Consider the following 24,111-nt stretch of genomic DNA (forward strand, 5'->3'; position numbering starts at 1 on the left):
CAACTACAAATATGTTTAATTTTATTTTTATTTTCTTATTTTTAATTGGGGGTAAAGTGGGGTGATTTAAATTGTATTTATTTTTTATATTTTCATAATTTTTTTACTTTATTTCTATATACAGTTATGCCTGAAAGTGTTGGCACCCTTGAAGTAGTTCCAGAAAATGAGGTATTTCTCCCAGAAGATTATTGAATTACACATTTTATCATACACATGTTTATATCCTTTGTGTGTATTGGAACAACACAAAAAAAAGGCAAATTGGACAAAATTTCACACAAAATCCCAAAAATGGGCTGGACAAAATTGTTGACACCTTTCCAAAATTATGGGTACACATCTTTGTTTCAAGCTTACGATGCTCGTTTAAAGTCACCTGTGGCAAGTAATAGGTGTCGGCAATATGAAAATCACACCTGAACCCAGATAAAAAGGGGAAAAGTTGACTCAGTATTTGCATTTTGTGTCTGCATGTGCCACGGTAAGCATGGAGAAAAGAAAAAGGAAAAGAGAACTTGAGAATCAAAAAATATCAACAATCCCGAGGTTACAAGTCCATTTCCAGAGATCTTGATGTTCCTTTGTCCATGGTGCAGAACATAATCAGGAAGCTTACAACCCATGGCACTTTAGCTAATCTCCCTGGACATGGAAGGCAGAGAAAATTCTTGAAATGTTGCAACGCAGGATAGTAAATAAACAGCCCCAATCAAGTTCCAAAGAAATTCAAGGTAATCTGCAGGCCCAGGGTGGATCAGTGTCAGCGTAAACTATCTGTCAACATTTCAATAAAATTAAATGCTATAGCAGGGGACCCAGGAGGACCACACTGCTGACACACAGATACATAAAAAAGCTAGACTGCAGTTTGCCAAAATGTACGTAAGTAAACCAAAATCTTTATGTGAAAGGTTCTTGTGAACAGATGAGACCAAGACAGAGCTTTTTAGTAAAGCACATCATTCTACTGTTTACTGATCACAGAATGAGGCCTACAAAGAAAAGAACAAAGTAACTATAATCAAATATGGTGGAGGTTCAAAGATGTTTTGGTGTTGTTTTGCTGACTCTGGCACTCAATGCCTTGACTGTGTACAAACATCATGAAATCTGAAGATTGCCAAAAATTTTGGGTCACAATATAGAGCCCAGTGTCAGAAAGCTGAGTTTCTGTGGTAGGTCATGGGTCTTCCCATAGGACAACAACCCCATGCATACTTCAAGAAGCACCCAGATATGGATGGACACAAAGCACTGGAGAATTCTGAAATGGCCAGCAATGAGTCTAGATCTAAATCCCATAGACTACCTGTAGAAAGATCTTAAAATTGTTGGGTGAACGCACCAATGAAATATGAGACACCTGGAGCAGTTTGCAAAAGAAGAGTGATTCAAAATTCCAGTTGGGATGAGTAAGAAGCTTGTTCATGGTTATAGAAAGCAACTGATTGCATTATTTATTCCAAAGGATATGCAATCAAATATTAAGTTGAGAGTGCAAACAATTTTGTCCGGCCTATTTTTGGGGTTTTGTGTGAAAATAACTCCAATTTGACTTTTTTTCTCTGGTTTTTATTTTTGCGTTGTTCCAATACACACAAAGGAAATAAATATGTAATTGTAATACTTTCCTAGGAGAAATCCTTTATTTTCTAGAACAATTTGAAGGGTGCAACACTTTTGGCTATGACTATATATAAATACACGTAAACAGATGTCAGCATAAATGAGAACACCCCCTTTGAATAGTAAGATTTGAATCAATATGTAACAGAACACAAGAACAATTTCCAAAATTTTGAGAAGACTAAGTTTCATAGAACAGTTTTAAACCCATAACATGAAAGTAAGGCTAATAAAATAACTTTCATTGCAAAATCTTCAATTTTACTCAAATTAGTTAATGCAAAAACTACATACCACATCAAAAACTACTGCATCTAGTATTTTGTATGACCGCCATGATTTTTAAGGATAGCCCCAAGTCTTCTAGGCATGGCATTAACTTGTTGGCGACATATTGCAACATCTATCTTTTTCAATTCTTCACGAATGACCTATTTTAGAGCATGGATGCTATATTGAGAGTGATGACAACTTGTCTTTTCCAAATTCCTTGTAGGTGTTTTGGCTGAGTTCAAGTGAGGAGTAGTGAAGGACAGACTCACAGATTGGCGGGTCAAACCGGGTTTAAACAAAAATCCCGGTTCTGGCCCAGGATTGGTACCAGTTATCTGGCTACATGCCGGTCCCAATATAAGCCTATGGGGACCAAAATCTGGTGACTAAAAATGGTGGTAGAAGGGATAGGGTGATAGGAGCAAGTGCGCTATAATTATACACCATGTGCAGAATTATTAGGCAAGTTGTATTTTAGAGGATTTTTTTATTTTTGATCAAGAACTACAGTATGTTCTCAATAAACCCAAAAGACTCATAAATATCAAATCTTAATATTTTTGAAAGTTGGAGTGGGATTTTTTTTAGATTTGGCTATCTTAGGAGGATATCTGTTTGTGCAGGTAACTATTACTGTGCAGAATTATTAGGCAACTTAATAAAAACCAAATATATTTCCACCTCACTTTTTTATTTTCACCAGGTAAATCAATATAACTGCACAAAATTTAGAAATAAACATTTCTGACATGCAAAAACAAAACCCAAAAGAATTAGTGACCAATATAGCCACCTTTCTTTATGATGACACTCAACAGCCTACCATCCATAGATTCTGTCAGTTGCTTGATCTGTTTACGATCAACAAGCCTCCCAGACACTGTTCAGAGAGGTGTACTGTTTTCCCTCCCCGTAGATCTCACATTTTAGAGGGACCACAGGTTCTCTATGGGGTTCAGATCAGGAGAACAAGGGGGCTATGTCATTATTTTTTCATCTTTTAGACCTTTACTGGCCAGCCACCCTGTGGAGTAGTTGGATGCATGTGATGGAGCATTGACCTGCATGAAAATCATGTTTTTCTTGAACGATACCGACTTCTTCCTGTACCACTGCTTGAAGAAGTTGTCTTCCAGAAACTAGCAATAGGTCTGGGAGTTGAGCTTCACTCCATCCTCAACCCGAAAAGGTCCCACAAGTTCATCTTTGATGATACCAGTCCATACCAGTAGCTCACCTCCACCTTGCTGGCATCTGAGTCGGGGTGGAGCTCTCTCCCTTTACTGATCCAGCTTCTGGCCCATTCATCTGGCCCATCAAGAGTCACTCTCATTTCATCAGTCCATAAAACCTTTGAAAAATCAGCTTTAAGATATTTCTTGGCCCAGTCTTGATGTTTTATCTTATGTTTCTTGTTCAAAGGTGGTCGTTTTTCAGCCTTCCTTACCTTGGCCTTGTCCCTGAGTATAGCACACCTTGTGCTTTTTGATACTCCAGTAACATTGCAGCTCTGAAACATGGCCAAACTGGTGGCAAATGGCATCTTGGCAGCTTCACGTTTGATTTTCCTCAATTCATTGGCAGTTATTTTGCGCCTTTTTTGCCCAACACGCTCCTTGCAACCCTGTTGGCTATTTGCCATGAAACGCTTGATTGTTCAGCGATCACGCTTCAAAAATTTGGCAATTTTAAGACTGCTGCATCCCTCTGCAAGAGATCTCATAATTTTGGACTTTTCAGAACCCGTCAAATCTCTCTTCTGACCGTTTTTGCCAAAGGAAAGGAAGTTGCCTAATAATTAAGCACACCTTTATATAGGGTGTTGATGTCATTACACTACACCCCTCCTCATTACAGAGATGTACATCACCTGATTTACTTAATTGGTAGTTGGCTCTCAAGCCTATACAGCTTGGAGTAGGACAACATGTATAAAAAGTATCATGTGATCAAAATACTCATTTGCCTAATAATTCTGCACACAGTGTATATACCGCTTCAGCTTATTATTGAAAATCCATATGTACTGCTTTCCATGCCCACTGGTTGTCCTGGCGTCTGTGATTGGTTGCAATCAGATGCGCCCCCCAGCCTGTGTGACAGCATATGACTGCTTCCAATCACAGGCGGTGTCTGCAGGTCACTGCATATTGGTGTAAGAATGAATAAATAAATAAATAAATAAAAACACTTGGTGTAGGGTCACTCATCTATTGATACCAGCATAGATAAAACATACATCTCTAGGTTACACCACTCAGCCATGCGCTTATCTTGGTTGTGTATCAAAATAGGAAAAACCGCATGTATTTTTGTTTTGTTTTTTTTTAATAAATAATTAAAAAATCTGGCGTGTGGTTCCCCCAAATTTGATAACGCCCAACACCTGGGGGCTGGTATTTGCAGGCTGGAGAGACCCATGCTTATTGGACCACTCCCAGCCTAAAAATAGCAGCCTGCAGCTGCCCGGAATTGCCTCATCCATTAGATGGGATAGTCCCGCCACTTTATCCGGCTTTTCTCGATTGCCCTGGTGCGATGGTAATTGGTGTAATAAGAGGTTAATGTCATCTCACAGCTGCCAATAAGCTCTAGATTAGTAATGGGAGGCATCTATGAGACCCCCCATTACTAATCTGTAAGTGTATTAGTGAAAGTAAATAAACACAAACACTAAAAAATTCTTTATTTGAAATAAATGACAAAAAAGCACCCTCTTTCACCAATTTATTAACCCCCCAAACACTCCTGCAGGTCCAACGCAACCCACACAGCGTCCCACAACGATTCCAGCTCTGCTACATTTGAATTTAGACCGAGCGGCCATAGAATAAGACCGCCCAATGTGAGGTTCAGGCAGAGACTGAGCAATGGAGTAGTGACGTCACTCAGGTTAGTTGCAGTCACAGCTGGAGGTTCCCACGATCTTCCCCCTGTGACTGCAAATCACCTCAGTGACATCACCACTGATCGCGCAGCTGACTCAGTCTCTGCCTGAACCTCACGGTGGGCAGTCATGTTCTTAGGCTGCTTGGTGTCAATTCAATGTAGCAGAGCTAAAATCGTTGTGGGACCTCGTGTTGATTACGTCAGACCTGCAGGGGTGTTGTGCAGTTAATAAAGTGGTGAAGGAGGGTTCTTTTTTGTCTTTTCTTTTCAAATAAATATTTTTTGGGGTGTTTGTGTTTATTTCTTTTCACTTACAGAATTAGTAATAGGGGGTCTTATAGATGACTTCCACTACTAATCTAGGGCTTAGTGGCAGCTGTGAGCTGACATTAACCCCTTATTACCCTGATTGCTACCACACCAGGGCAATCGGGAAGAGCCGGGTAAAGTGCCGGGACTGTTGCATCTAATGGATATGGCAATTCTGGGCAGCTGCAGGCGGCTGCTTAGATTGGGGGTGGCCCAAGAAGCATGGGTCTCCCCAGCCTGAGAATACCAGCCCCCAGCTGTCAGGCTTTATCATGGCTGGGTATCAAAATTGGGGAGGACCGCACGCCAGTTTTTCTAATTATTTATTTAAATAATTTTAAAAAACCATGCGGTTTCTCCTATTTGGATACACAGCTAAGATGAGTGCATGGCTGTATGCTTTATCTGTGCTGGGTATAGTAATAAGGTGGGAACCTATGACAAATGTTTTATTTATTTATTTTTACACCATGATGTAGACCCACAGAAAGCACCTGTGATTGGTTGCAGTCAGATTCTGTCACACAAGTTGGGGGTGCATCTGACTGCAACCAATCACAGATGCCAGGACAGCTGGTGGGTGGGGAAAACTGTCCATATGGATGAGCAATAATGAGTGGCCCCAGAAGAAGAATGGGTGGCCCAAGGAGCAGTTACAGCTGTGCCGGAGCCTCCGTAAGTATGAAGCGCTTGCTTCATTCTTATTTCCTTTATTTTTCCTTTATTTATTTTTTTTTATTTTCCGAGTACCAGATCCAGATCTCTAGCTGAAATTTTCTGAGAATTCAGGGCCTGGGACTGGCACTCGGGTATGTCTGAAACTATGCGGATCCAGACTTTTATAATCCGGGTCCGCCCATCACTAGTGAGGATGCATACTTGGCCACTGAATCACATTGTTCTATTTAGGATCATTGTTATGATGAAAAGTGCACATCTACCAAGGCTATGGAGTGATGGTAGAATCTTCTCTTTCAATATAGAGCAGTACCTCTATAAATTCATGATTTGAGTGAAATGTAGCTCCCCGAAACCAGGAGCATTCATGCAGCCTAACATAAGAACCGGCACCATGTACTTTTCTAAATTCATTTTTCTAAAGAAGGTCCATAGCCAATTAAACTTGTCAGACAATTAATCTTTGCACAGCAGATGAAAGACACATCACTGTTTACTTTCCTTTGAAATTGTAAGATGTTTAGCAGTGCCTTCAGCTGAGAATTGGAAAAACAGTGGTACTCAGATACACTGATCTACTGCACAGAGAACTCTGTTCTGAAGCTGTCTTCATGGATGAATTGTGGCCAGAAAGCCATAACTTCAACATTGAAACAAGACCAAGTGACTCATATATGTATGAAAACATAGGAACTGGGATGTAAGGAATGGTAGCTGGTTCTTTGGACTGATTAGTCGATATTTGAAATATTTGGCTGATAAATAGAGACAGATACTTATCATACAATACCATCGGGGACGCATCTAATTGGCTCTAAGTTATTATTCAACAATACCTGTTTGAGTGCAGATAGCTCCAACACAAACAAAGTGAGTTGTAGTTTAAAATCATTTTTTTATTGAAAAATACTTAAAACAAATTTTCATTTTTAATCAAAAATTATATAGTGGTGCTACAACATAGGAGGGACAGAATTACAGACTACAATATATGTATAAAAAGTAATATAAATCAATAAGCAAAACATATTAAGACTAAAATATTATGCAAATACATTTCAAATATTTTTTGCTTAAAATGTATATGGTCAATATTAGACCTATATTATACAAGTAGCAATTCAAATATAAGAATTATAAAACCAGGGAATTATTCCCTATTGATCTAACTTGTATGGTATCATTCTACTTATGTGCAAAAAATAGATACTAAGTCATGAGGTATATGTAGTCATTATAATGGACCTGCAATGTAGATCAATATAATGAAAAATAGTTAAAATTCATGGGGGAACATTCCTGAGAGCAAAGTGCATATTAGTAGTAAAGTGCTCTTGTACTTGTTATATTATTCACCTGTAGTACTGGCTGTAATATGGCTGTATCGTCCCTCCACCCTGACGTACGTTTCAAATAGCTTTCCTCAGGGGGCTTTCCTACATCGCAGCTCCATTATAATGACTACATATACCTCATGAATCAGTATCTAATTTTTGCACATGGATAGATTGATACCATACAAGTTAGATCAATAGGGAATAATTTCCTGGTTTCATTATTCTTATATTTGAATTGCTACTTGTATAATATAGGTCTAATATTGACCATATACATTTTAAGCAAAAAAGATGTGATATTTATTTGCATAATATTTTATGCTTAATAGCTTATTGATTTATATCACTATTTATACATATATTGCAGTCTGTAATTCTGTCCCTCTTATGTTGAAGCACCACTATATCATTTTTTTTAAAAAAAATTAAAATTGTTTTAAGTATTTTTCAATAAAAAATTATTTTAAACTACAACTCACTTTGTGTTGGAGCTATCTGCACTCTAACAGGTGTTCTTCAATATTATATTTCAAGTGAGCTATTTATTCAGACAGATTGTTGATAATTACAAGTTTATTATTCATCAGCACCACGACCCCAAAATTCCAGCCAGTGTCATTAGACAATTTCCAGCGTAATAAAGAACAAGGAGTGCTGGAAATGATGATATGGTCCCATAGAACATCATCCAGGCTCTCTGGGATTACATGAAGAGATAGAAGGATTTGCAGAAGCCTACATCTACAGAAGATCCGTGGTTATTTCTCCAAGATGTTTGAAATAACCTCCCTGCCAAGTTCGTTCAAAGACTTATGCAAGTGTGCCTAGAAGAATTAATGCTGTTTTGAAATCAAAGGGTGGTCACACCAAAAAATGATTTGACAAGCAATAGTTTATTATATAATTAATTTATAATTATTCATATAGTTATACAGTTCATATACAATAAAAAAAAAAACCCGAAAACCTAGGTGACCCCTTCAAAAAAATGTGAATAATAATAAATAGGGGAACACCAAAAAAAGAGGGACTAGAGAGTAAATGATCAAATGCAAAAATATTTATTGATGATCACCAAAGTGAACAAAATGACAGACAGTGGGGGCAAACGTGATGGAAATATTTGCCCAAAACAGAATTACACCAAAGGGCCACCAGATGACAGAGGTCACTGTTATTAAAAGGTAACAGGTATAAACAAAATGATAAAGTCTGTCGGAGGGAGGGTGATAGATAAATAAATAAATACAATATAAACAGTAACTCCTATACACCCTCACCAGTGCCACTCCTATGAACAACCATAATCAATGAAAAAGATTATTACCTCGAGACATTTTATACAATAGGTCAGTGACCCAAGTAGGTGGCAGGGAGCCTTGGCCTCGAAACGCGTTTCACCAAAATGGCTTCGTCAGGAGGCGTCACATACAATGTCTGCATAATACATGTACCTTCTTTCACTAATTGACCATTGGTTATTCATCTCTTCTAACCTTCCAATTTGATTAATACTATTCCAACATTTTTTTTTCTATACTTTGATATAAAATTATGAACATCTCACCTTCACATTGTTTGCCATCATAAGAAAGTTGAAAACCCGCCTTACAGCTGCACTGTTGGCTTAATCCACTGTTTTGGCATATTTCTGAACAGCTGTCATTCTGTAAATTGCACACCTCTGATCCTGCAACCAAAGAATGAATAGTTCAGTGTGCATGCGAAAAACGTAATGCTTATGAGTGGTTCAATATGGTTGTCCCAGATCGCTCAAGTTATCTTTTATCATTGGAATTTTTAACTTGATTATTCTGTGCTCATTAGTTTCTTAAAATATCTTAAAATTGCTTTGATTTTCTAAAACAGAGCTACGAGTTCCATAGAAAATGTAGATTTAAAATATACCACGCAGATGCCACTAGGGGGACCCTAACTGCAATTCTTGAGTTCAGTGTACAATATTGTCTAATAATTCGAACCAGGAAAGATAGAGTTTAGTTAAAGTGAATCTGTCACCACTCCTGACATGTCTGGATACTTGAATTCAGTATAAAAAAATAATTCTGGGTCATCTTTCCTTAGATCGCTGTTGTGCTATTCCATTATTTCTTCTAGAAATATACAAATAAACTGACGATTGTGAGTTACCATTCCCCTTGTTAGGCTAAGTTCACATTTCCGCTAAAATGTATCAGTCACAATCCGCTGCTCTTGTAAACAACGGAATCCATTTAGCGGATTCCGCTGCTCCCATAGACTTGTATGAGCAGTGGATTGTGACTGATGATGCTGCGTTGCACCCTCCGCGCGACTGATCAGTCGTGGAACGACTGACCACCGGGCGGGAGGAACGCAGCATGTAACTTTTTTTGAGCAGCGAGATCCGTCGGATTTCGCTGCGCATGCTCTCTGGCTCCCTGCACGCGTCACCAGCTTTGGTTGGTTACCCGATTTTTACCCTGGTTACGGTGCAAGGAGCCAGCGCTAAGCGGTGTAGGCCCGTAACCAAGGTAAATATCGGGTAACCAAGGTAAACATCGGGTGCTTTGCTACCCGATATTTAGTCTGGTTACGTGTGCAGGGAGGCCGACACTTCCCCGCTCGGCCCCGCCCCCTCCCGCACATGTGTGTATACACACACACACACACACACACCTGTCCCCAGCCATGCAGACAAGCACTGCCACTGACACCCTCGTCTGGCCCCGCCCCCCGCTCGGCTCCGCCCGCTCCCGCACTCCGCATGTGCACACACATACATACATACATACATGCGCACAGACACACACACTCACTCACACATACACTCACCTGTCCCCAGCCATGCAGACCGCAGCACTGCCACTGACATCCTCAGCGCCTGGCCCCGCCCCCCGCTCGGCTCCTCCCCCTCCCGCATTCAGCATGTGTATACACACACACACACACACTCACCTGTCCTGCAGTCCCTGCGGCACTGACGTCCTCAGTGCCACGACCCCGCTCGGCTCCCCCCCCGAATTCCGCCCGCCGCGCACAACGGAATCCGACAAAGAATTCTGTTCTTTGTCATCCGTTGTACAGCGTTAAACAGCGTATCAGTCGCATGCGTCAAGCAACGCATGTGACTGATACAAAACAACGGAAATGTGAACTTAGCCTTAAATGGTGTGTCAGTGCTGATTGGATTATATGACAGTATGCGGGTACACACCCCTAACTGTTCATTTATTCATAAAAGTTCTAAAAGAAATCTCAGAGGAATAGTAAAATCAAGATTGCTAAGAAAGGATGCGTCAGAATTGTTACTTTATGAAGACTATATATTTTACTAAAATGAAGAGACCACCCAGAACTCACAAATATACATATTTACAGTTAGGTCCAGAAATATTTGGACAGTGACACAATTTTCGCGAGTTGGGCTCTGCATGCCACCACATTGGATTTGAAATGAAACCTCTACAACAGAATTCAAGTGCAGATTGTAACGTTTAATTTGAAGGTTTGAACAAAAATATCTGATAGAAATTGTAGGAATTGTACACATTTCTTTACAAACACTCCACATTTTAGGAGGTCAAAAGTAATTGGACAAATAAACCAAACCCAAACAAAATATTTTTATTTTCAATATTTTGTTTCGAATCCTTTGGAGGCAATCACTGCCTTAAGTCTGGAACCCATGGACATCACCAAACGCTGGGTTTCCTCCTTCTTAATGCTTTGCCAGGCCTTTACAGCCGCAGCCTTCAGGTCTTGCTTGTTTGTGGGTCTTTCCGTCTTAAGTCTGGATTTGAGCAAGTGAAATGCATGCTCAATTGGGTTAAGATCTGGTGATTGACTTGGCCATTGCAGAATGTTCCACTTTTTTGCACTCATGAACTCCTGGGTAGCTTTGGCTGTATGCTTGGGGTCATTGTCCATCTGTACTATGAAGCGCCGTCCGATCAACTTTGCGGCATTTGGCTGAATCTGGGCTGAAAGTATATCCCGGTACACTTCAGAATTCATCCGACTACTCTTGTCTGCTGTTATGTCATCAATAAACACAAGTGACCCAGTGCCATTGAAAGCCATGCATGCCCATGCCATCACGTTGCCTCCACCATGTTTTACAGAGGATGTGGTGTGCCTTGGATCATGTGCCGTTCCCTTTCTTCTCCAAACTTTTTTCTTCCCATCATTCTGGTACAGGTTGATCTTGGTCTCATCTGTCCATAGAATACTTTTCCAAAACTGAGCTGGCTTCATGAGGTGTTTTTCAGCAAATTTAACTCTGGCCTGTCTATTTTTGGAATTGATGAATGGTTTGCATCTAGATGTGAACCCTTTGTATTTACTTTCATGGAGTCTTCTCTTTACTGTTGACTTAGAGACAGATACACCTACTTCACTGAGAGTGTTCTGGACTTCAGTTGATGTTGTGAACGGGTTCTTCTTCACCAAAGAAAGTATGCGGCGATCATCCACCACTGTTGTCATCCGTGGACGCCCAGGCCTTTTTGAGTTCCCAAGCTCACCAGTCAATTCCTTTTTTCTCAGAATGTACCCGACTGTTGATTTTGTTACTCCAAGCATGTCTGCTATCTCTCTGATGGATTTTTTCTTTTTTTTCAGCCTCAGGATGTTCTGCTTCACCTCAATTGAGAGTTCCTTAGACCGAATGTTGTCTGGTCACAGCAACAGCTTCCAAATGCAAAACCACACACCTGTAATCAACCGCAGACCTTTTAACTACTTCATTGATTACAGGTTAACGAGGGAGACGCCTTCAGAGTTAATTGCAGCCCTTAGAGCCCCTTGTCCAATTACTTTTGGTCCCTTGAAAAAGAGGAGGCTATGCATTACAGAGCTATGATTCCTAAACCCTTTCTCCGATTTGGATGTGAAAACTCTCATATTGCAGCTGGGAGTGTGCACTTTCAGCCCATATTATATATATAATTGTATTTCTGAACATGTTTTTGTAAACAGCTAAAATAACAAAACTTGTGTCACTGTCCAAATATTTCTGGCCCTGACTGTATATGTTCACTCTTCACGTTTTTGTAAATATTTTATTACATCTTTTCATGGGACAACACTGAAGATATGACAATTTGATACAATGTAAAGTAGTCAGTGTACAACTTATATAACGCTGTAAATATGGTGTGCCCTCTAAATAACTCAACATACTGTTATTAATGTCTAAACCGCTGGCAACAAACGTGAGTACACCCCTAAGTGAAAATGGACAAATTATGGTCAACAAGTAATTTTCCCTCCCTAGTGTTATGTGTCTTATTAGTGTTACAAGTTCTTAGGTGTGAATGTGGAGAAGGTGTGTTACATTTGGTGTTATCGCTCACACACTCTCTTATACTGGTCACTGGAAGTTCAACATGGCACCTCATGGCAAAGAATTCTCAGAGAATCTGAAAATCTGAAAAAAAAATTGTTGCTTTACATAAAGATGGAATAGGCTATAGGAATATTGCCAACACCCTGAAACTTTGCAGCAGCACAGTGGCCGAGACAATACAATGGTTTAACAAGACAGGTTCCACTCAGAACAGGCCTGACCATGGTTGAAGAAAGAAGTTGAGTGCATGAGCTCAACATCAGAGTTTGTCTTTTCAAACTAGATGTATGAGTGCTGCCTGCATTGTTGCAGCATTTAAAGGGGTGGGGGGCAGTCTGTCAGTGCTCAGACCAAATGCCGGACACCGCACCAAATTGGTGTGCATGGTTATCACTCCAGAAGGAAGTTTCTTCTAAAAATGATGCAAAAGAAAGCCCGCAAACAGTTTGCTGAACAAAAGCAGACTAAGGACATGGTTTCCTGGAACCATGTCCTGTTGTCTGATGAGACCACGATAAACTTATTTTATTCAGATTGCGTCAAGCGTGTGAGGTAGCAACCAGGTGAGGAGTACAAAGACTAGTGTGTCTTGCTTGCAGTCAAGCACGGTGGAGGGTGTGTCATGACACAGCTCCAAGATGACCACTGCCTTGCTAAAGAAACTGAGGGTATAGGTGTTGAACTGGGCAAGCATGTCTCCAGACCTGAATTCTATTGGGCATCTGTGGGGCATCCTCAAATGGAAGATGCAGGAGTGCAAGGTCTCTAACAATCACCAGCTCCGTGATGTCATCGTAGAGGATGGAAGAGGGACAGTGGGAGAGAGACACTTAGTTACTATCCCAGGCAATGCCGGGTACTACAGCTAGTGAAGAATATAATTAATGACTGATATTATATGAATAAGTGTACATATACTGCTGCCCTGTTATTTACTAAACCCCATAATAATGCACTCGCATGTGTATTATTGATTATAAGCCACTCACAAATATATATACAGTACCGACCAAAAGTTTGGGCACACCTCATTCAAAGAGTTTTCTTTATTTTCATGACTCTGTAAATTTTAGATTCACATTGAAGGCATCAAAACTATGAATTAACACATGTGGAAAGAAATACTTAATAAAAAAATGTGAAACAACTGAAAATATGTCTTATATTCTAGGTTCTTCAAAGTACCCACCTTTTGCTTTGATTACTGCTTTGCACACTCTTGGCATTCTCTTGATGAGCTTCAAGAGATAGTCACCAGAAATTAATTTCACTTCACAGGTGTGCCCTGTCAGGTTTAATAAGTGGCATTTCTTGCCTTATAAATGGGGTTAGGACCATCAGTTGTGTTGTGCAGAAGTCTGGTGGATACACAGCTGATAGTCCTACTGAATAGACTGTTAGAATTTGTATTATGGCAAGAAAAAAGCAGCTAAGTAAAGAAAATGGAGTGGCCATCATTACTTTAAGAAATGAAGGTCAGTCAGTCTGAAAAATTGGGAAAACTTTGAAAGTGTCCCCAAGTGAAGTGGCAAAAACCATCAAATGCTACAAAGAAACTGGATCACATGAGGACCGCCCCCAGGAAAGGAAGACCAAGAGTCACCTGTGCTGCGGAGGATAAGTTTATCCGAGTCACCAGCCTCTGAAATCACAGGTTAACAGCAGCTCAGATTAGAGACCAGGTCAATGCCACACAGAGTTCTAGCAACAGATACATCTCTAGAACAACTGTTAAGAGGAGACTTTGTGCAGAAGGCCTTCATGGTAAAATAGCTGCTAGGAAACCACTGCTAAGGACAGGCAACAAGCAGAACAGACTTGTTTGGGCTAAAGAACACAAGGAATGGACATTAGACAAGTGGAAATCTGTGCTTTGGTCTGATGAGTCCAAATTTGAGATCTTTGGATCCAACCACCGTGTCTTTGTGCAACGCAGAAAAGGTGAACGGATGGACTCTACATGTCTGGTTCCCACCGTGAAGCATGGGGGAGGAGGTGTGATGGTGTGCTGGTGCTTTGCTGGTGACACTGTTGGGGATTTATTCAAAATTGAAGGCATACTGAACCAGCATGGCTACCACAGCATCTTGCAGCAGCATGCTATTGCATCCGGTTTGCATTTAGTTGGACCATCATTTATTTTTCAACAGGACAATGACTCCAAACACAACTCCAGGCTGTGTAAGGGTTATTTGACTAAGAAGGAGAGTGATGGGGTGCTACGCCAGATGACCTGGCCTCTACAGTCACCAGACCTGAACCCAATCGAGATGGTTTGGGGGGGAGCTGGACCGCAGAGTGAAGGCAAAAGGGCCAACAAGTGCTAAGCATCTCTGGGAACTCCTTTAAGACTGTTGGAAGACCATTTCTGGTGACTACTTCTTGAAGTTCATCAAGAGAATGCCAAGAGTGTGCAAAGCAGTAATCAAAGCAAAAGGTGGCTAGTTTGAAGAACCTAGAATATAAGACATATTTTCAGTTGTTTCACACTTTTTTGTGAAGTATTTCATTCCCTTGTGTTAATTCATAGCTTTGATGCCTTCAATGTGAATCTACAATTTTCAGAGTCATGAAAACTCTTTGAATGAGAAGGTGTGTCCAAACTTTTGGTCTGTACTATATATATCTAATATATAAAGCTGAGTGTATGTATGTGTGTATGTATGTATGTATGCATGTATGTATGTATCTCCGCTAAAGGAATTCGTACCGTTGCATTTACAATCACAAAATTTTGCACAGACGCCTCATGTGACTCAGGGAACGTCATAGACTATGTTTTGACGGGAAAATTTAACCCCGCACTTTACAGTTACTCTCAAAAATCCTGCCTCCATTAAACTGAATAAAGGTGGGAGCTACAGGCTATTAATAGCAACTGTGAGGGGTTGCTATAGGAACAAAATAAACTGTTAGTATAAGAAGCTTATGTGTGAGGTAATTGTGACACCCGTGGACTATCATGTTGTCACAGGGTATTGCACAATCTACCCTCCAGTGCAGTATCCACCTCCCTCTTGGTTATGGGTCCCTAACCAAATGGGGTTGCCTCCAACAGCAAATCAAATCCTAGATGCACCCTGCACCAGACACACCAGTGGACGGCTTGAGTGGAATATAGTCGCCCACCTGGGGAGTGTAGTCAGTCAGTTAGGAGTCAGTTAGGAGTGAGAGAGTAGCCCTCGAGCTGTGAGGAGCTCTGAGGAGGTCAGGAGCAGGGACTCCCAGAAGGAAACTGTATAGATTGCAGACGGTGGTCTTTGCCTAGTGGAGTCAGACCACCAGTCGCAGGGGATCGTGGCAAGGGGCTCGGATCTGTCGAGCAGGACAGCCGGCGGCCTTGCACCATCGCCGGTCTGGGACCGAGGCACGACGGGGTACGTGGACCCTAGGTCGGGGAGTAGCTTCAGGCAACCCAATAATTTACCCGTGGAGAATGGAGCCTTAAAGATTCCTTCCCAACTGCTCCAAAATTGGGTCACTAGTACAACAAGGGGGATAGGACCTTCCATGCAAAACGGTCCAAAAAATCCCAAGCATGAGCCCTGAGAGCAAGCTCCCACACATAGCCATAGTGGGGAGCGGGAGCCGGCAAGTTCCACACTACCGGGACCACCAGAGAAGTAAACTTAGTGCCAGGAGGCACGTCACAGATCATCAGGCAGCACCATTGGGGACGGGACCCGAACTAGCTGCCCTCAGCTGTGTCCAGAGACTTGGTTTGCCCAGTTGTCGGTGTCTGTTTAATGGATTGAGTGAGTACGAGAGTGATCCCTGCATCCCACGGCCTTACCCCTCACACCGAGTCTCGGGGCATTCCCCCCTACCCGTGGAGGGTTAGAACACCTGGCTGCTCCCCGTCGTCACCCCGGGTACTCTCTAACGGCAGCGGCGGTATTCTCTCCAGTTACCGCGCACCACGCGTGGTGTCACGAACTCTATAATCCCTTGTAAATACACCCTTCATTTGAGTGGCCGCATGACCCCCGGGTCCGGAGACCCTCGAGCCACTAAGAACCCAGATCCGAGCAGCTCCGCTGCTTCCATGGGGGCAGCACACCTCAAATCCCTGGCGTTACGAACACGATTCAAGCAAGACCCACTTACCTGGGTGACATGCGCCTTAGAAGTTGAAACCGCGAGGCAAAAATCCTGTTTCCCGCCATTTCCGCCATCTTCCGCCATCTTTTCACGACAAAACACGGTCTTCTCTACAAAAGCGTGCAAAGCAGAAGCCCCGCCTCTCATCCTGAGATCCTGATCCTCATCCTGAAAGTGAGCCCGGAACCGGAAGTGAGTGCTGGGCGAAAACCGAGAGGGCATGACGACATGTAGAAATGGAAGAGAAGCAGGGACGCCAGGACTCTGCCATAACGTTCCTGGATCCCACAGAGGAAAAATTGCGGCTGCGCGAGACTGGTCACTAGAGCGTGCTGCTCCCAGAACCGCAACCTGGATCGAAAAGTAGATAGAGCAGCTCTGCAGGAGGATGCGGACGCAATTCCTCTTCATATTAGACCACTAGAGAGAAGAGATGAGGAGCCTGGCAGTGGCGGTGAGAGCACGTGAGATTGAAATCCCACGTGAAGAGCGGGTAAGCGGTTACCCAGTCCCAGTTGATTATCCTAATTACTAATCCGGCCAATTCGGCTGTGGGATCCGGTCCGCCCCCACTCTGGGCAAGCACTCCACCGCCACCAACCCCATCCTCGGTGGACGCCGAGCTGCCTATCCCCACCATGGCAGCGGAACCTTCAGCCCCAGTTTATGAAGAGCCAGCTGCAGAACTCCTGGTCCCATCACCCAACCAGGTCACAACAGCAGTCACCCCGACACCGCCCGACCAGACCCGGACGCATTACCGGACTTGTACCTCGATACGGAGCACCCGGACTCTGCACCCCTGGCTGCGGAGCAGTCGGTTCCTTTGTCCACAATGGCGGAGGCAGAACCTGAGGAGCCACCAGTTCCGCCACCGCGTGGCATTCCAGCGGCTGTTGGGGCCGCTGGAGTACAGCTACAACTTATGCCAGCAAGGGCGTCGAGGCCGGACGCTGACACCCCCTACTGGGAACAACACCAGCGAAAGCTACACACGGAGATGACAACCCAAGATTAGCGATGACAGGAGATTGCTGCCCACACCAACCAAGAGAAGTTGAAAGAGCGGGGTGGTATGCCCTGGATGTGATCAAGCAAGTAATGATGGAGGAAGAGTTTGTGCCAGCGTCTGTGGTGCGTAGCCTCAAGGAAGCATGGTTACGGGACCCGGCCATTTATTGTTATTTGAAGGTAAAGAATACTAGGTATCTGTTTTCTTTTATTATCTTTCATAGTTTGTTATTTTTCATAAGGAGTAGTGTCATTAAAAGAAGAGCTTTAATCAACCAGGTTAATCAACAGAGAATGTTACCTGATTAAGAAGATAATATAATGTGTGCACCAGGTGCATGGACCCCGTTACTTTTATTATGCATCTGTGTTTCAGTAGTAAAAATGGACCATGGCTGTGAGACTGGTTGCAGCCAACATGAACTTGTGTGATTATAAATAGTTGCACCCCCTGTGCCCACTAGAGTCATCTTTGCAACATCCGTGACCTTAACCTGGTCACGAACCCACGGGTAGGTATGCAGCGGGTCAGGTTGTTTGGGTGGTGGGTTGATGGGATCCAGGAAGTTGGGACTGGACTGTCGCAGGAAGAGGCTGCAGCAGAGCAGGTTGAGTCTCTGCTACTAACATAACCGGTAGCGTTCCATGGTTGGAGATTAACTCAGAAGTTACCGTAACGTTTAAGTAATGTGCCTCCCTAATGTGGGATTAAACCTGTAAATAAAAATGTTCTTTTTCTATTTCTGCAGTTAAAAAAAAAAAAAAACCTCTGATGTCCTGTAGCCCCTTAACCAAGGGGGAATGTGACGCCCCTGTACTATCAGGTCGTCACAGGGTATTGCACAATCTACCCTCCCGTGCAGTACCACCTCCCTCTTGGTTATGGGTCCCTAACCAAATGGTGTTTCCTCCAACAGCAAATCAAATCCTAGATACACCCTGCACCACACCCACCAGACACACCAGTGGACGGCTTGAGTGGAATAGAGTCGCCCACCTGGGGGGTCAGGGAGGGGAGGTGATAAGTGTAGTCAGTCAGTTAGGAGTCAGTTAGGAGTGAGAGAGTAGCCCTCGATCTGTGAGGAGCTCTGAGGAGGCCGGGAGCACGGACTCACAGAAGGAAACTGTCTGGGTTGCAGACGGTGGTCTGGGCCTAGAGGAGTCGGATCCCCGGTCGCAGGGGATCATGGCAAGGGGCTCGGATATGTCGAGCAGGAAAGCCAGAGGCCTTGCAGCATCACCGGTCTGGGACCGAGGCATGATAGGGTACGTGGACCCTAGGTCGGAGAGTAGCTTCAGGCAACCCAATAATTTACCCGTGGAGAACGAAGCCTTTAAGATTGGTTCCCAACCGCTCCAAAATTGGGTCACTAGTGCAACAAGGGGGATAGGACTTTCCATGCAAAACGGTCCAGAAAATCCCAAGCGTGAGCCCTGAGAGCAAGCTCCCACACATAGCCATAGTGGGGAGCGTGAGCCGGCAAGTTCCACACTACCGGGACCACCAGACAAGTAAACTTAGTGCCAGGAGGCAGGTCACAGATCATCAGGCAGCACCATTGGGGACAGGACCCGAACTAGCTCCCCTCAGCGGCAGCGGTGTCCAGAGACTTGGTTTATCCGGTTGTCGGTGTCTGTTTAATGGACTGATTGAGTACGAGAGTGATCCCTGCATCCCACGGCCTTACATTCCACAACGAATCCCAGGGCATTCCCCCTACCCGTGGAGGGTTACAACACCTGGCTGCCCCCCGTCATCACCCCGGGTACTCTCTAACGGCAGCGGCGGTATTCTCTCCAGTTACCGCGCACCACGGGTGGCATCACGAACCCTATAATCCCTTGTAAATACCCCCTTCATTTGAGTGGCTGCACGACCTCCGGGTCCGGAGACCCTCAAGCCACTGAGAACCCGGATCCAAGCAGCTCGGCTGCTTCCACAGGGGCGGCACATAATAAGATGTCAGTGGGGAGATGGATAGAGAGAGACAGAAAAAGACAGACAGAAACACAGACAAAGACAGACGAGGAAAGAGACATAGAGATAGAGACAGACAGAGACAGATGTGGAAAGAGACAGACGGGGAAAGAGACAGCCCTGGAAAGAGACAGACGGAGAAAGAGTCAGACGGGGAAAGAGACAGCCCTGGAAAGAAACAGACTGGCAAAGAGACAGATGGGCAAAGAGACAGACCTGGAAAGAGACAGACAAGGAAAGAGACAGACGAGGAAAGAGACAGATGGGCAAAGAGACAGACCTGGAAAGAAACAGACGGGCAAAGAGACAAATGGGCAAAGAGACAGACCTGGAAAGAGACAGACAAGGAAAGAGACAGACGAGGAAAGAGACAGATGGGCAAAGAGACATCCCTTGAAAGAGACAGACGGGCAAAGAGACAGACGGGCAAAGAGACAGACGTGCAAAGAGACAGACGGGCAAAGAGACAGACCTGGAAAGAGACAGTGCTGGAAAGAGACAGACAGGGAAAGAGACAGCCTTGGAAAGAGACAGCCCAGGAAAGAGACAGCCCTGGAAAGAAACAGACGGGCAAAGAGACAGACCTGGAAAGAGACAGACCTGGAAAGAGACAGACGGGCAAAGAGACAGACGGGCAAAGAGACAGCTGGACAAAGAGACAGCCGTGCAAAAAGACAGCCCTGGAAACAGACAGCCGGTCAAAGAGACAGACCTGGAAAGAGACAGATGGGGAAAGAGACAGACGGGGAAAGAGACAGACGGGGAAAGAGACAGACGGGGAAAGAGACAGACAGGGAAAGAGACAGATGGGGAAAGAGACAGATGGGGAAAGAGACAGATGGGGAAAGAGAGAGACAGACAGACAGACATAGAGACAGACACAGAGATAGAGACAGACAGACACAGAGATGGAGACAGAGTGATACAAATACAGACCGAGAGATAGAAACAGACAGACAGAGACACAGACACAGACAGACAAGGAAAGAGGGAGACAGATAGACAGACAGAAAGCGACACACAGACAGAGACTGGGAGAGACAGATAGACAGTTACTATCCTGGGCAATGCCCGGGTACTACAGCTAGTGTATATATACGTATATATATATATATATATATATATATATACTAGCTGTACTACCCAGCTTCGCCCGGGTTAATAACTGTTGTTAACAAAATAGAATGTATTTAAATTCCTGGGATAGAATGTATAAATAGAATGTATTACCCCCCGGGATAGTAACTGTCTCTCTGTTTCTCTCCCATTCTCTGTCTGTCTCCCCCTCTGTATGTATCTCTCTGTCTCTCTCTCTATCTCTTTGTCTGTCTGTCTCTTTCCCTGTCTGTCTCTGATTGTCTCTGTCTCTTTCTCCGTCTGTCTCAATCTCTTTCTCTGTCTGTCTGTCTATCTCTGTCACTTTCCCTGTCTGTCTCTTTCCCTCTCTTTCCCTGTCTGTCTCTTTCCCTCTTTCCCTGTCTGTCTCTTTCCCTGTGTCTGTCTCTTTGTCTGTCTCTTTACCTGTCTTTGTCTGTCTCTTACCCTGTCTGTCTCTTTCCCTTTCTTTCCCTGTCTGTCTGTTTCCCTGTGTCTGACTCTGTCTCTTTGTCTGTTTCTCTCTTTTCCTGTAAGTCTGTCTCTTTGTCTGTGTCTGTCTCTATGTCTGTGTCTGTGTCTATGTCTGTGTCTGTCTCTATGTAATTCTCTTTGTCTGTGTCTGTCTTTTTCCCTGGTTGCATTGTGACACGCAAACATTCCATATAAGGGCGGGGCTGCGCATTCTGAAGTTCTGGCTGCACTGTGGCTCCCAGCTCTATTCGCTTTAATGGAGGCAGGTTTTTTGGCGAATAACTGTAAAGCGCGGGGTTAAAATTTCCCCTCAAAACATAGCCTATGACGCTCTCGGGATCCAGACGTGTGAGTGTGCAAAATTTTGTGGCTGTAGCTGCGACGGTGCAGATGCCAATCCCGGACATACACACACACACACACACACACACATTCAACTTTATATATTAGATATACCGTGTGTGTGTGTGTGTGTATTTATATAAATATATATATATATATACTGTATGTATAAATATATATATATATATATATATATATATATATATAAAACCTTGTATGCGGCTTGATTCATACAGCAAAGTTTAATCTGCCAAATTGCAGCCTTGCTGAAGATCATCACCGATCCTACATCAAATTTCACAGTGGGTGCAAGACACTGTGGCTTATACGCCTCTCCAGGTTTCCATATAACCATTAGACGACCAGGTGTTGGGCAAAGCTGAAAATTATGGTCCAATTGGGCAGATTAAACTTTGCGAAGGACGTATGAATCAAGCCGCATAAAACAGTTGCTTCATTTTGCTCAGACAATGTTCCCCAACTCACACAGGTAGGTCAATCAATGTATGGATGAAAGACCACCACATCAAAACCCTGTCATGGCCAGCCCAATCTCCAGACCTGAACCCCATTGAAAACCTCTGAAAGGGGAAGGAAAGGTTCCTGATTCTGATCATTTTTCATTTTCAGAAAATAAATACATTTTTTTTTGCTTGGAAATTCGGAGACATGTTGTCAGTAGTTTATAGAATAAAAGAACAATTCACATTTCATTCAAAAATATACCTATAAAGATAAAATCAGAATAATTGAAAATTTTGCAGTGGTCTCTTAATTTTTGCCAGAGCTGTGTATATACAGTATACATTATATATATTTATATATATATATATATATATATTATATATATATATATATATACACACACACATAGACCTATACTGTGTGTGATGCATATACACCCTGCTGTATTTCCTGTAGTATATACAAACATTCATACATCTTCCTCTCTCCATCCATCCTGTTGCAGAAGAACATGAGTAGCCATTGAAAAGGAGTAGTGGAGTGGATAATCTTTATTGCCAGGGCTGGTGTTCTGGTGCTTTCTGTTACTTTTTTACACTGTATAAGGTGGCTTTACACACTGCAACATCGCAAACGACATCGCTGTAATGTCACCGGTTTTGTGACATAATAGCGACCTCCCCAGCGACATTGCAGTGTGTGAAACACATCAGCGACCTGGCCCCTGCTGTGAAGTTGCTGATCGCTACAAATCGTTCAGGACCATTCTTTGGTCCTTTGTTTCCCGCTGTGCAGCATCATTGCTAGAAACTCTCAGTGTGTAAAGGGGACTTAAATGTGCAGGTAGCAGGAGCCGGCTTCTGCGGACACTGGTAACCACGGTAAACATCGGGTAACCAAGAAGCCCTGTCCTTGGTTACCCGATATTTACCTTCGTTACCAGCCTCCGCCGCTCTCACTGTCAGTGCTGGCTCCTGTTCCTTGAACGTGTAGCAGAGTACACATCGGGTAATTAACCCCATGTGTGCTGTAACTAGGAGAGCAGGGAGCCAGCGCTAAGAAGTGTGCGCTGCTCCCTGCTCTCTGCACGTGTAGCTACAGCACACATCGGGTAATTAACCCGATGTGTGCTGTAACTAGGAGAGCAGGGAGCCAGCGCTAAGCAGTGTGCACTGCTCCCTGCTCTCTGCACGTGTAGCTGCAGCACACATCGGGTAATTAACCCCATGTGTGCTGTAGCTAGGAGAGCAGGGAGCCAGCGCTAAGCAGTGTGCGCTGCTCCCTGCTCTCTGCACGTGTAGCTACAGCACACATCGGGTAATTAACCCGATGTGTGCTGTAACTAGGAGAGCAGGGAGCCAGCGCTAAGCAGTGTGCGCTGCTCCCTGCTCTCTGCACGTGTAGCTACAGCACACATCGGGTAATTAACCCGATGTGTGCTGTAACTAGGAGAGCAGGGAGCCAGCGCTAAGCAGTGTGCGCTGCTCCCTGCTCTCTGCACGTGTAGCTACAGCACACATCGGGTAATTAACCCGATGTGTGCTGTAACTAGGAGAGCAGGGTGCCAGCGCTAAGCAGTGTGCGCTGCTCCCTGCTCTCTGCACGTGTAGCTACGTGCGCTGGTAACCAAGGTAAATATCGGGTTGGTTACCCGATATTTACCTTAGTTACCAAGCGCAGCATCGCTTCAGTGCGTCGCTGCTGGCTGGGGGCTGGTCACTGGTTGCTGGTGACAGCTCACCAGCAACCCGTGTAGCGATGCTCCAGCAATCCCTGCCAGGTCAGGTTGCTGGTGGGATCACTGGAGCGTCTGACTGTGTGACCTCTCACCAGCAACCTCCTAGCAACTTACCAGCGATCCCTATCAGGTTGTATCGTTGTTGGGATCGCTGGTAAGTTGTTTAGTGTAAAGGGGCCTTATCAGTGACTTGCTTGCAGTATTGTCTTGCTGAGGCTGTGTGCAAAGTTTATGGGTTTAAAAGGAGTTACAGGGCATGTGCTGACTGTTGCTTTGCAGCTCAGCAAGAGGGATGATGGGAAATGTAGTCAGAACGGAGTAGAGGATTCTGCAAATTAAATCATGCCTGTAACCGCAGAATTTGTGCCACGGGACAGAATGTGAAACGGATAGTTACAAAACATGATTATCAGAAAAGGTATATGGGGCTCTTTAGGGGCATTATCCTTAGGCATTTATAGCA

General features: G+C 43.7%; 1 protein-coding gene across 3 annotated transcripts in view; it reads right to left on the reverse strand.

Moving 5' to 3' along the window:
- EGF (epidermal growth factor) overlaps positions 1-24,111 on the reverse strand; it is a 298,020-nt gene that overhangs the window by 185,531 nt on the left and 88,378 nt on the right. For all 3 annotated transcript variants that reach the window (XM_075349333.1, XM_075349340.1, XM_075349348.1), the window contains exon 6: positions 8,683-8,805. In XM_075349333.1, the coding sequence (XP_075205448.1) occupies positions 8,683-8,805 (123 nt within the window). The remainder of the gene's footprint in view (positions 1-8,682; positions 8,806-24,111) is intronic.

The sequence above is a fragment of the Anomaloglossus baeobatrachus genome, chromosome 1 (assembly GCF_048569485.1).
Source record: "Anomaloglossus baeobatrachus isolate aAnoBae1 chromosome 1, aAnoBae1.hap1, whole genome shotgun sequence".
Taxonomy (NCBI): Eukaryota; Metazoa; Chordata; class Amphibia; order Anura; family Aromobatidae; genus Anomaloglossus; species Anomaloglossus baeobatrachus.